The following is a 14,623-nucleotide window of genomic DNA, read 5'->3' as shown; positions in this document are numbered from 1 at the left end:
GTATATGGATGGATTTGGATTTATTGATGAACAGACTTTAGATAGGTATGTGATAGGTATGTGATTGTTAGACTCCGATGGCCCTTTATCTCTTGCAGTTTGGTGTGTTCCCATCACTGGTATCATTAAGGTGCTGTTATCAGCTCACATGTCAACCACTTCAACTGGTGCATGTGGCATGGTTGTGAAACGATGTGTCATGTCGCTAGGTTTGTGACCCACTGTCACAGGAGTGTCCCTCTCCAAGAGAATGGATCCAGAACCCAAAACCTCATGCACTAGCTCTGTTATGTCTCCTTCCCCTCACCTGAACTGGTCGTGGCAGATGGCTTCCCCTCCCTGAGCCTCTTTCAATATTAAGTGCCCTGAGGCAACCGTTGTTGTGATTTGGCACTATATAAATAAAATAGATTTGAACAAGACATTTTGGAAACTTTAGCAGTACACTAAATTTATTAGTCCCCATTATGAGTCCAGAGTGTGGTCCACATTGCAGAGGTGGTTTGGTGCAGCCTGATTAAAACTGTAATTTAGAAACATCCTCATGACAACGACTGGAGAAATCTAATGCTAAACTAAAAACTAACATAAAATACTATCAAATATTATATAACAGAAATGGACCACATTTCATTTTATCTATATCAGGTAGCCTCTTTGAGTATCTCACCTAAGTGACCTTTCAAAATTTATAACATAGCTAAAAAATGGCAAGCAATGAAACAAAATTAAGAGAAAATAAAACTACAATAATAACAACAATAACGATATGATTGCTCTCTGAATTAATAAACTTCTGAGGGAAAAACACGCTTATGTGCAGGATTATTTCACAGGGTCTGTCATTTTCCACTTTTATTTATTTTTTTAATTTTATTGAAGATTTTGATCAAAAGCAAATTCATTCAGCAATATGCAGTGGCGTGTCTAGAAAATTTTTGTTGGGAGGGCCAGGTAGGGGCACAGATTTGGAGAGGGGTGGCAGATGTAATTGGCAGATAATGTTTAAAAAAAATTCTACCAACCGTTAACCATAATTCAATAACCCTATAAATCTAATAACTGAATGCGCTTTTAACTCTTATTAGAATGAGATTTTAACCACTACGGTGCAAAGTTTTTAGATACTGCGTTGATAAAGTACAAGAGATACAATCAGTGCTTTGTCAGTGTTTACTCAGCATTCAAGGACAGCAATATTTGCATAGTATTTTTACTGACATATAGTGCACATATGTTTTGGGCAAAAACATTTTTTAATATTAAAATACGAACATTTGTAACAAACAATTGACAAATTAGCCAATGCCAATGTAAAACTTTATCTGCCTGTTAAAAAAAGAAGATAATCTTCTCACAAACTGGTGTTTGATTTTGAAACAGGAAAAAGTGGGGAAACAAATGAAAAGACTAACATTTGAATAAAACCTGAAAGCAAGTAAATACTTTCTATGCTGGCTTATGATAAACTTTGGTAATATTGATAAAGAACAACACTGGCTGATGATGAAATACAGTCAGCTGGCATGGTGACACTGCCAGTATTAACCTGCAGGGCTGGACTGGGAGAGAAAATCGGGCATTTTGACTAGAGACCGGCCCACCAGGTATTAAAGCCATAAAGACTTTGAATGAAAACAAATGCTGTTGTGACAGTGATGTACACTGGCCTGTGCCCCCCCCCCCCCCCCCCCCCCCAGACCACCCCGCTGGACACGCCACTGGCAATATGCACAATGTAAATGTGCTAAATAAAACGTGAGTACCTGCATTCGTTTGACAAGTAATTCATGTGGTTGTCATGTAGTAATTTTGCATTTTTTATTTTTTGGTAGTTGGAAATATATCTTTTATGTTCTATTCTGTTTGCCTGCGAGTTGTTTTTGTTTTTGAGTTTGTTAGTCTATTACTGAGCAGAGTCCAAAACAAACTTCTTTATTGGAAAAAAGGAGTTAGAATGAAATATATCTTATCTTTCTATAGTGCCGGTCTCTTTCTCTGCCAACAGGACAAGTGCGTCCATGTGAGGTAAAAACAGGTCAACCTACAATAAAATCATTTGGTTCACTTTCTAATGCATATAGGCTGGTTGTATTCTCCATCCATCCATTTGCTTCCGCTTATCCTTTTCAGGGTCGCGGGGGGCGCTGGAGCCTATCCCAGCTGTCATAGGGCGAGAGGCGGGGTACACCCTGGACAGGTCGCCAGTCTGTCACAGGGCCAACACACAGGGACAGACAACCATTCGCACTCACATTCATTCAATTCACACCTAGTGACAATTTGGATTATCCAATTAACCTATCCCCACAAGCTGCATGTCTTTGGACAGTGGGAGGAAGCCGGAGTACCCGGAGGGAACCCACACAAACACGGGGAGAACATGCAAACTCCACACAGAAAGACCCCGGCCTGATGTTGGAATTGAACTCAGGACCTTCTTGCTGTGCGGCAACGGTACTAACCACCGTGCCACCGTGCTTGTATTCTTTTCTACTATAAAAAATTTGAATTGGAAGATTATAACAATAGATATATAATAATAGATATTATGTTACCTCTGATTGGCTTTTTATGCGTCAAGGTAGTTTAGTCCATGCGGAAATGAAACAGAACTGCCAATCACAAGCAAAGATGAAGATAACCACTGCAAACATCACATGCTTTTCACCAAATAGTGCATAGCTTAGAATAAGGTTGCCTCGGTTCGCCATGGTTTTCAGGATTTTCCTTTAGGGCACAGTACCTGGCACCAGGTATTAAAATAGCACTTGCACTGCCAGGGTTCAAAGCGATCCAAGCAGGTACTAAAATGGGACATTGTGAAACAACATGCCACCAATTGTCTGGTCAGTGGCATCACTCCATGAGTTATGACAGCGTCTCCTTTAGAGAAATCCAAACCACCATTTTTGTAACCCAGCAACAAGTGAAATAGCTCAAAAAAACCTCACCATGATCCCTGAGTCTGACAAAAAGCCAAAGACCAAGCAGCAGGTATATCATCGCTTCAACATCTTTACTGTAGCGTGTTGCATACTAGTTATATCAAGATACTATAACAATGACCATGCACGTTAGGTGGTCGAGTCGAGTCGTGGCGAGCCGTGTATCAAATTCAAATTCAAATTTTATTTGTCACACACACACAACCATACACAGTATGACATGGGGGTGAAATGCTTGTAGCTGTACAATGCCCGACCATTAAATGACAGAAGAAAAGTTTTACAATATTTACAATTTACAGTTTACTACAAAATTTACAAATTAACTTAGGAATTTACAGTAAATCAGAATCAGAATCAGAATCAGAATACTTTATTGATCCCTGGGGGAAATTATTTTTTGTTACAGTGCTCCAAAGAATGTGCAAATAGCAGAAGAGATTATAAAGATAAGGATTATAAATTATAGGAATTATAGGATTATAGGAAATGTGTGGTGGTGCGTGTGGTGACGTGTGTGAGAGTCCAGTCTTATAGTGACGTGTGTGGGAGAGTCCAGTCCTACACCTGGTTCAGGGCCCGAATAGCCTGGGGGAAGAAGCTCCTCCTCATTCTCTCTGTTTTGGCCTTAAGGGAGCGGAAGCGCTTCCCAGACCTCAACAGTGAGAAGAGTCCATTGTTGGGATGGGAGAGGTCCATCATAATCTTTCTAGTTTTGGACTTGCACCGCTTGGTGTAGATGGACAGCAGGTCAGGGAGCTCTGATTGAATGATGCGTTCTGCCGAGCGCACCACCCTTTGCAGATCTCGTCTGTCCTGCTTGGTGCTGTTCCCAAACCAGGTGCAGATGTTTGACGTCAGGACGCTCTCGATGGTGCAGGAGTAGAAGTTCTTGAGCACCTTCAGTGGCACATGGAAGTCTCTAAGTCTTCTGAGGAAGAAGAGACGCTGACGGGCTTTCTTAACCAGGGTGTTGATGTGGCAGGACCATGACAGGTCCTGAGTGATGTGGACACCCAGGTATCGGAAACTGTCCACTCTCTCCACTGGCGTGCCACTGATGATGAGGGGTTTGTAATTCCTCGCCTGCTTTGTAGTGAAGTCCACGATCAGCTCCTTAGTCTTGCTGATGTTTAGGAGGAGGTTATTCTCCTGGCACCAGGTCTCCAGGTTCCTAATCTCCTCCAGGTAGGCCGTCTCGATGTTGTCGGAGATCAGGCCCACAACAGCAGTGTCGTCAGCAAACTTGACAATGGAGGTGGTGTCGGATGTGGCTACACAGTCATAAGTGTACAGTGAGTACAGCAGGGGGCTTAAAACACAGCCCTGAGGCACTCCAGTGCTGAGTGAGATGGAGGGGGAGACTTGTTTTCCCACCCTCACTGATTGGGGTCTGTCTGTGAGGAAGTTGAGGATCCACTGACACAGTGATGAGCTGAGTCCTAGATCCGTCAACTTGGTGAAAAGCTTAGAGGGAATTATTGTGTTGAATGCTGAACTGTAGTCCACGAACAGCATCCTAACATAATTCCCTCTGCCAGTGTCCAGGTGACTCAGGGATGTGTGGAGCAGGTGAGATATGGCATCGTCTGTGGAACGATTAGTCCGGTAAGCAAACTGAAGTGAGTCGATGGTGGCAGGAAGTGAAGAAGTGATGTGATCTCTCATCAGTCTTTCAAAACACTTCATCACAATTGAAGTCAGTGCTACTGGACGGTAGTCATTGTGGCAAGCGGGCTGTTGTTTCTTTGGAACAGGGACAATAATGGACTGTTTGAAGCACGTGGGAACCACAGCTTGGTCCAGGGAGAGGTTGAAGATCTCCGTGAACACCGGTGCTAGTTGATCAGCGCAGGCTCTAAGGACCCGGCCAGGGATTGCATCTGGTCCTGCTGCCTTCCTGGCGTTCACCCTCCTGAAGGTGTTCCTCACGGCATGCTCTGTGATGACGAATGCATTTTCTTCACTGGTGCACTCCGAGCGCGCGCAGCCGTTTGTTGTTTTAATTGCTGTGGCGTCGAAGCGAGCATAAAACGTGTTCAGCTCATCAGCCAGTGAAGCATCTGCATTCATCATTGAAGAAGCTGGTCGTTTATAGTCCGTTATAGTCCGCAGTCCTTTCCACAGGCTCCTAGAGTCGCACTGTCGTAGCTGTGACTCTAGTTTTTCCCCGTAGCTCCGCTTTGCCTTTCGGACCGCGCTGCGCACGTTGTAGGACGCAGCCTTGTATAGGTCCATATTACCGGAGACAAGCCCTTCATTGTAGGCAGCGGTGCGTGATCTCAGAGCGTCGCGGATGTTTTTATCCACCCACGGCTTCTGGTTGGGAAACGTTCGGATGATAGTTCTTTCTGCTGTGTCGTCCGCTAGTTTCCCGATAAATCCCACAACCGCTTCCGTAAACATGTTGATGTCATCAGAGCTGCGCCGAAACATGTCCCAGTCTGCGTCATCCAGTGCGTCCTGCAGCGTGGCCACCGATTTGTCCGTCCAGCGAGCGACCTCCCTCCTGATTGGTGGTTGCTGCTTTAGCCTTTGTTTGTAAGCAGGCATGAGGAAGATGGCGGAATGGTCTGATTTTCCAAATGCCGGCAGGGGCTGAGCCTTGTAACAGTTCTTGAACGGGGTGTAGCAGTGGTCTAATGTCCTCGTGCCCCAGGTGGGGCAGTTGATGTGCTGGTGAAGGTTGTGAAATGTCCGTTTGAGATTCACTCTGTTAAAATCTCCCATAACAATGAGTGCGGCATCTTGGTTAAGTGTTTGTTGATGTGTGAGAGCCTCATGTAGCTCACATAAGGCAGTGTCCGAGTCCGCGTGAGGCGGAATGTAAACAGTGCAGGCAATGACCGCAGTGAATTCCCGAGGGAGATAGAAAGGGCGACACTTAACGATCAAAAGCTCCAGATTGGGCGAGCAAGAGCGTGTGAGTGGGGAGATGTTTGTGCTGTCGCACCATCTGTTGTTCACCATCAAACACACTCCACCACCTCTTTTCTTCCCCGACTCCATTGTCCTGTCCATGCGGTAAACCGAAAAGAACCCCGTCGGCTGCACGGCGTGGTCTGGTATCGCTGGGTTCAGCCAAGTCTCGGTGAAGCAGAGGAGGTTGCAGTCCCGAATGTCTCTCTGGAACTTGATTCTGGCTCTGAGGTCATCAAGCTTGTTCTCGATGGATTGAACATTGGCTAGCAGGATACTGGGCATGGGTGCGCGGTGTGCGCGAGCCCGTAGCCTGTTCCTGATGCCGGCTCTTTTACCTCGAGGCCGTCGCTTAGGGTCGCGTCCTTTGTTCTCTCTCAGGATCTCCTTTGGCCAGGTTGGGTCCGGAGTTAAACATGGTGAAATGTCCGTGTATTGCAGACCAATAGAAACCAAAGTGTCTCTACTGTAGTGTCTCTACTGTAGCGGATTTGTGTGTTTTGCATGCCCATGCAAGATTATCGCAGATATAGCAAAAAGTGACGAAAAACTGCAAAAAGTGGAGAAGTTAGGGCAGAGCATCCAGCACGGCAGCCGACCTCACCGGCGCCATTTTACTGCTAGTGTAAAAGATTCCAATTTGGTCATGTGAGAGAACAGTCATCTTCAAATTACAATGTAAATTATGGAGTTCCACAGGGTTTCGTGCTAGGACCAGTTGTTTCCATTATACATGCTTTCTTTAGGCAGTATCATTAAAAGACATAGCATACATTTTTACTGTTATCCAAATATGCAAAGATGACCAGGATATGTTCAATCATCCTGATATCTTCAATCCACATACTAAACAAATATGTAGGACAGCTTTTGTCACAGTCCTGACCCAGTGTTTTGTGTTGTTCAGTATTAATAGTCTTTGCTTTTGTGTTATTTAGAGTATGACATGGCATGCCATGCCATGCCATGTCATGTCATGTCATGTCATGTCTTCCCAGTTTAGGTCATTCATCCTAGTTGGAGTTTCTGTTTTATTTTTAGTGCTATTGCACTGTGTATTGTTTGTTTCTCAGTTTGTATTTGCCAGCAAATAAAAGCTGCCACCTTTAAGTTAAATTCACTGTCTCCGAGTCCTGTGTTTTGGTCCAACCACTGCCCCTCCAAACAGCTTACCTTGACTGCTTTCTTCCATTTGAGCAATATCTCTAAAATTAAATAACCTGTCTCAGAGGGATGTTGAAAAACTAGTTCATGCATTTATTACTTCTAGGCTGGACTACTGTAATTCATTATTATCAAATTTAGAAATGCGTTCCTATATGTTCAAAATTAAATACGTGTACAGCTCGGGTCGAGCCATTTAGAGACAAAGAGAGGGGAGGCTGAGGGAGCAGCCAAAAGCTGAAGAAGAGAGTGGTACCACAGCACAATCTCTAAAAGCTTTAATACTCAATAATATACAATAAAAATAAAAACAGCCACGGAATGAGAGATTATATTTAATTCATTTTCATAAGCTAATATTTATATTCAGTTGTTTAAAAAAAAGTTCAGGATTAGTAATGTACAGTTTCAGTTTAGTCAAAATCAACAACTCAGCAACAGCTGTAAAAAGCAAAGCAACAAACAATCAAAAGCAACAAAAAAATAGAGTACTAAAAATGAAAAAGTTTAGAGAAGTTTTACAAACCTTGTATTTAAAATATTACAGCCATTATAAGTTAAATAAAATATACAATATACGGTACCGGGGGCGTGGGGCTTAAGTGGTTAAGAATCTATTGCAGTTTTAACACAGCTTGTCTTCTGTTGACCCCAGTTTTAAAGCAAGAAAATAACTGAACTTCAGTCTCACTTGGTTGTTATTTTGATTTGCTTATTGTTGTGATTGTATAAAAAAAGTACTGTCCAGCATCATTGCTTTTATCGACTCCATTATCAGGGGTCGCAAAATAAATGACTCCAAATAATTTTGTTAAATAATGTTTTTCAGCTTGTTTTAAAATTCTTCTGCTTCACAGTGGTCAAAAATGTATTCATGCAGAATAAATGTTGCCCAAACTATATTACTAGTCTTTAGAATAATGAAAGTCTGCTAAATTTAAAATTTTAAACATCAATCTGCACAAGTCAGCCTCAGCTAAACAGTTTCAACATCCTCACATCTAATCCAGCCTGGAGCCATACACCTCCACCTCACATAGGGACAGATGCTCGCTTCTTCCTGGGATGATAATGTTGACATAGCGACCGTCCATCCCATTACACTTAAAGGTTTCAGTGAAGCCCAGAGGGATGCTTGAGATCACAGTACACCTTTCAGAAGAGAAAATGTTTTGTTGTTGAATAATAAAAAATAAAAATAAAAAACACTGATAATTGAAGATACTACATTACCAAATACTTTATCGATGTAAGTTAACGCAAAGTAATATTTGCAGAGTTTGAAACTTAGTATAAATGTGCTTTACCGAACAAATACTGAAGCAGACATGCTTGAGTCAGAAACATCAGAATTTATTTATTAACTGTAAACTACCTGGGATTGTTGTTGCCATTGTTGTCAAGAGAATCTCCGATTCGAATTTCAGCTCCATTGAGTCGTTCAGGGAAACCATCTCCGCGGTTGGTTACATTAACAGAAAACACTTTATGGGTTTTGCCCAGGTCCAGTCGCCACCAGGGATTTAACTCCTTGTTTGTACAAGTGCATGAAGCTTGGTTCCATAGGTTGGCACGATTGCCATCTATGGCATTATAGGCCATGCCTGGTAAATATAGTGAAGACTGTGTGGCTTTTCCTTGGATTGCTAGGTTCTCTCCTGTACAATGACACAGTTGCAAAGATCAGTAATGATGCGTGATTATTGCTTTTGCAGAATAAAGGAACTCCAGTCTGAATATGTTTTGAATCCTAACTATTTTCACATTGTTACATTTTAACAAGGTGTGCCTGATGTTTGTTGTTTCAGTGGCTCACCAATGCAAAACTTTAACCAGTTGTAGTGATGAGCAGTGGAGGTTGTATTGCTTGTATATTAGTAACAGATAGTATCTATAACAAATTTGAAATCTCTAACAAATCTCTATTGTGAAACTGTTTTTCAGCGAGTCTTATTGTACAAATTCACTGAGCAAAAATAGATTCCTCTATATTAAATGGATGTAATGGTCTCAGCAATTATGATTCAAATTCTGACCTGTAATTGCACATAGAAATTGAAGTGTCAGTATGATACTCACCAGTTGGGGCTCGATAACCATAGACTTCCACTTCACAAAGTTGGAGGATCCTGTTTGCCCCTGGTAATACCACAGTTACATAACGTCCCTCCACAAGTCTGGTAAAAGTAATTGTTAAAGACCTGCCTGCTGGGATGTGAGAAATTACTGCAACCCTAAAACAAAGATAAGAAGTGAATTCATTTTTAATTTATTTTAAATATTTGTACTTACAAACAAATTAACATCCATTCACTGATCAGTTTTCCTAAGTACTTATCCAGTTATAGTCATGGATTTAGGTGAAGCCTAAATTATCACTTTAATGACAAGCTAACAGCACCACAACAACCATTTATTTCTATGTCACATTTAGAACCACCAGTTAACAATCATGTTGAAGGGCACCTGCTCAACAGACTTCTTAATGTGAGGCAACAGTGCTTTTAGTTAAGTTTATGTCTTCAAATAAGGTCAATGAATTGTTTATGTGTCTGGCAGCATTTTAATTTAGAGTTTTGAGTAATACATTTACTTACACTGGATTTCCAGCACCATTATCTTGTAACGAGTTGCCGATATGAATCTCTGCACCATTAAGCCTTTCTGGACAGCAGTCTCCTCTGTTGGTTATGATCACAGAGGTGACAATGTAGGAATCCAGCAGGTCCACTCTCCACCAGGGGTTGGTCTGCTGATCAGTGTGGATGCATGATCCAGCCCAATAGTGAGACTCACGATTTCCATCAATGGCATTGCTGGCATCTGCGAGCTCAAGATTCAGTTCATTTGACTGGGTAGCTTTTCCACGTAAAGCCACGTTTGCTGCAGATAAGACAGTAGAAATATGATTTAAGATTCATAATGAGAAATGCTTTTATATAATTAAATTTGCATTATAAACCCAGATTTCTTATTTCACATGCCAAATAAAGGACTTTCTTTCTTGAACAGCTTGAACAATTTTAGAATACAATGACATTTTGCCACTTTTGAGATTAATGTTAGCAAGCTTTTCATCTGGGAATTATAGACCAATATAACTGTAATATATAATTATTTTAGCTATTGAAATATTGGTAACACAGAGGGGCCGATGGCGCGATATGGCAGCCTCGCTTCTGTCAGTCTGCCACAGGGCAGCTGTAGCTACAACTGTAGCTTGCCTCCACCAGTGTGTGTAAATGCGAGAGTGAATGAATAATGGCATTGTAAAGCGCTTTGGGTGCCTTGAAAAGCGCTATATAAAATCCAATTTATTATTATTATTATTATTTACGTTTCCGTTATACTGCTTTAATTACTTTACCTTTAACTGATGATAAGTGTGTTGGCCCTTGTCAATATGCCATCTTTTATGCTTAACTAATTTTCCATTAAAAGGTTTTACAACACAAATAGTTTTATGTATCCAGATCATACTTACGATAGGTGCGTGCTGAGCACATCCCCAGGAAAAGCAGCAAAAGCAGACCTGAACTGTTTTTCATTGTTCACGCTGACAAGAGAATTAGTAACATAATTACATTGAGGAAATGTTGAATTCCCATCCCAAACTTAAAATAAATTTGTTCCATAAGTCAGAAACCTAAAGGAAATCTAAACAAAATAACTCTTTAATCAAGTGCTGACACAAAAACATTGACTAACATCTTTAACTCTGTATTATACAATATTCAATGAAAACCACATACCTTGCAAAGTAATCAGAATGAGATGAGGAGCCACTGTTAAGGAGCATTACTTATATTCATATCCTACCATGACACATGACGTTTATTACTCAACCTCTTACACAGATAGATAAGGTTAGGTACTGGCAGCCTCTGATGTTTTTGTAAAACTCAATTCTTAAATATGGCCGTCATTAAGATTTATTGATTCAAACACCAAAGCAAAAGGAAAAACATAACACGTCATTGAAAAATATAAGTTGAGTTTATCTCGAGTTTTCCGCTCCCCACTCACTTTTCCTGTTCAACTCCATTCTCCCCATTCCTCTGTGGAATATGAGGGTTTTCATTAACTGTAATAACATGCCCTAGTTTGCAAGGTTTTTACTCTAAATGAATTCCACTGAATAAACACGGACTCTGTCCAAATCTACAAACTTTGTGTGTTACAGTTTGGTCATAAAGTGCTGTTATCAGCTCACATGTGATTTATACAGTCAGACTCTTTGACTGGGACACGTGCCACAACAGTGACAGGATATGCCAGAGTAAAATCTTGTCTTGGAATTCTAACAAGCTACTGTATTTACCAGTAAACTCTTAAAAAGGTTGTGTTAAAACATTACAGAAAAAAGCGTTGGACACATTTAACTCATTATGTGTGAATTTTGACACAATGTCAACAAGAAAGACAAAAATTACACACATTTTGTAAAAAATGCACACAAAATGCGTTGTCCCTGAGCTGATGCAGCACATGTGTTAAGATGTGTTGTATTTAACACATTTGTTCTATGGGTGTAAATAAATAAGACTAATAGACTAATAGAGAGTAAAAACTATAGATTTCCTTACACCCAAAATACAAGGTCACATGTATTCAAGTCAATTTAGTTAATTTTAGTTTAATTCAATGAAATTCAGTTTTATTTATATAGTACCAAATCACAGTAACAATCACCTCAAGGCACGTAATATTGTAAGGTAAAGTCCCTACAATAATTTAGAGAAAACTGGTGTCTCCATACACAAGGTGTGCAGGTCTATACATGGTATATGATACCTATGGATAGTCTCTCTGTGTGAAACAAGAATCTAATTTGTGGTATGGCTGCAAGATGTGACTGCCGAGGTTACAAAAATAACTCAGTACACTTGTAATGCTTAAAAAACAATAACAAAGCATTTCAGTTCAGACTTGCTGCTGGATGCCAATGTTATTACATTTTTAGATATTTTATTTTGAAATATTTGACTCCAGTTATAAAATACATTTTTGCTCATTTATATAATACATATTTTTATATAGCATACATGCTGCCACTATGCATACAAAAGCAACAAATAACCCCCTAAACCGTGTGTTTGGAACTTATTACACCATTCAATAAAAAAGTCATTTCTCGTAAACTCGTAAAAGAAGGAGATGAGAAGTCGTTGTTTATGTGTGCATCCTGTCACAACACATGCTGTTTATTTGTTGACATACCTCAGAATTCTTTATCTTTTCCCTTGTATTTAGATAAGACTCATTTCATGTATCAAGCGTGGGTGAGATCAGGGATTGCTGGGAAATGTACTTTTATTATTTTATGGTCACATCAGCTATAAAACGTGAAGAGAAGCAGCCATAAAGATAACTGAGTACAACCAAAACATAAGAAAAGAAACAAAAAATGCAGTATGGAAAAAAAAAGTGCAATACAACAAAATACCCTGTTGTATTTTATTTTAATATGATGTGTTGGGCCATGTAAAAATCTGCTTGCTACACAAATTAGTCCTAAACACCCTAAATAAGGACAGACATGTACTATCTTCAGCCCCCATTGACCTGGAGCTGTGTAGACAAAAGATTTTGGAAATTATTGGAGTACAATAAATGTATTTGTCCTCATGAGTCCAGAGTGTGGTCTAAATACAAAGGTGGTTTGGTGTAGCCTGAATAAAAACTAGAGAAATAATACCACTGTCTGAATTAATTGTCGAGGTCCTGGGTCGGTGACCCAGTGTTTTGGTTTATGTATTATTATTGATCTTTGTTTTTATCTGGGGTTTGACTGCTATTGTAATGGTTTCTGTTTTGTATTTCTAGTTCTTAGGTTTTGGTCCCCGTACTCCATGTCCCCTGTGTAGTTTCAAGTCCATGTCCTTGAGCCAGTTGTATTTCCTGTTTTACTTTGAAGGTCCGTGTCTCAGGTGATGTATTCTGTTTTGCTTCCCTGTTGTCTTATCTAATTAGGTTCAGCTGTATCTCCCTCCTGTGTGCCATTTCCTCATTATCTTGTGTGTATAGTTAGTGTGTGGTTATCTCTGTTTTTCGTCGGAGCATTTGTGTATCGTTCTGTGTATCATGCCTGGTCATCCTGTTCATCTTCCCCAGTGTCTCTCCAGCTACGTTTTCATATTTCAGGTTGTTTAGTTTTATGTTTCTATTTTCATGTTTAGCTGTCCCCAGTTTAGATTTTTGTTAGGGGTTTTGTGTTAATTGTTTCAGCAACAATAAAGGCTCAATCTCAGTTTGAAACACTTTCTCCTGCATAATTGTCCATGCCTGGGTCCACACCTCTCAATGTCCACCAAACCGTGACATTAATAGGCTGCTGAGGGCATAAACAAATCTCATGTCCAGTACATATTTTTCTACTGTATATAGGTAGTGACTACATATCTTGAACTGAACAAAGTATTTGAAAGAGCTCGTGCCACTAATGGATTTCAATGTGACTTTGGTCGATTGATCAAAAATTGGATCAAAACAAATAAATTCACCAACATCCACGTTATCTAAATATGCTATTAGATAACAAAATATTTATGTTGTTAAATTAGTAATATCATATTTCTTTTTTTTTTTTGGTAGTTGGAAATGTCTCTTTTATGTTCACTAATGTTAATCACATCTACTCTGTTTGTCTGTAGGTTGTTTTTTGTTTGTTTGGTCTTTTAAGTTTGTTAGTATATTACAGTGTAGAGTCCAAAACAAACTTCCTTACTGGTAAAAAGAAGGTAGAGGAAAATATATCTTATCTTTCTCTAGTGCTGGTGTCTTTCTCTGCCAACAGGACAAGTGCTTCCACGTGAGGTAAAACAGTTCAACATACAATAAAGTCTTTTGCTTTCATTTTTTAAATGCATAAAGGCAGGTTGTATATTTTATTTCTGCTATAAAAGATTAAAATAAGGAAGGTCAGATAGCCAAAAGGTTATTTTATTATCTTACAAGCTCTGATTGACTTATCTTGTGTCAAGGTAGTTTAGTGCATGCTGAGAGGATGTTTAGCAACAACAGAAGTGCCAATCACAAGCAATGCTGGAGATAATCACTGCAAAAAGCACATGCTTTTCACCAGCTAGTGCATATTGCCTAGCTGCATCTATTTTCCCACCGATCAACAAAAGTTCAGACATCAAACAGAGAAGCACAATGTAGGGTTAGGGTTAGGATTGGGGGGGGGGGTTCGCACTTCTCACTCACAGATGTTCAAATTGGCTTTTTACTTTTAAATTGAATTACATTTACTCAGTACACAAATATATTCATACAGTGGGAGCCAATGTCCAAGTAAATACCAAGATATAGCAGTAAAATTAGTTAGCAGTAACATTTAGACACAGCTTTTGGTTTGGGTACTTTAATGGGGCTCTTTAGATCCTGCTGTGAGCAGAAACAATTTCAGTTATCAAATGCCACTGCCATTGTAGAGGCTCAGATAAAATACTGCATATTGAATAACAAACCAAACAAAGTAGTTCTTGCATCATGAGCAGCTTGCCACCTGAAATATTTTTTCTCCATATTCATATTCCTTGCACACCAGTTTGCTTATATCTGCCAGACTTTGTGGTAACACAATAGCT

The 14,623-nt window shown here is 39.9% G+C and overlaps 1 protein-coding gene across 1 annotated transcript; it reads right to left on the bottom strand.

Annotated features, from left to right (window-relative positions):
* Window positions 1–7,370: 7,370 nt before the first annotated feature.
* On the bottom strand, window positions 7,371–13,750 carry LOC146659610 (uncharacterized). Its single transcript, XM_085423736.1, has 5 exons — window positions 10,516–13,750; window positions 9,629–9,914; window positions 9,111–9,265; window positions 8,407–8,689; window positions 7,371–8,183 (listed from the first exon to the last, which is right to left on the bottom strand). The coding sequence occupies exons 1-5, from the start codon at window positions 10,577–10,579 to the stop codon at window positions 8,033–8,035; spliced, it is 939 nt and encodes a 312-aa protein (XP_085279862.1). The 5' UTR covers window positions 10,580–13,750; the 3' UTR covers window positions 7,371–8,032.
* Between the last annotated feature and the right edge of the window lie 873 nt (window positions 13,751–14,623).

This window comes from Rhamphochromis longiceps, linkage group LG11, assembly GCF_057381845.1.
Source record: "Rhamphochromis longiceps isolate RC_006_pf linkage group LG11, R_longiceps_female_GT1.1, whole genome shotgun sequence".
Classification (NCBI taxonomy): domain Eukaryota; kingdom Metazoa; phylum Chordata; class Actinopteri; order Cichliformes; family Cichlidae; genus Rhamphochromis; species Rhamphochromis longiceps.
This window is presented reverse-complemented; position numbering and strand designations above follow the sequence as displayed.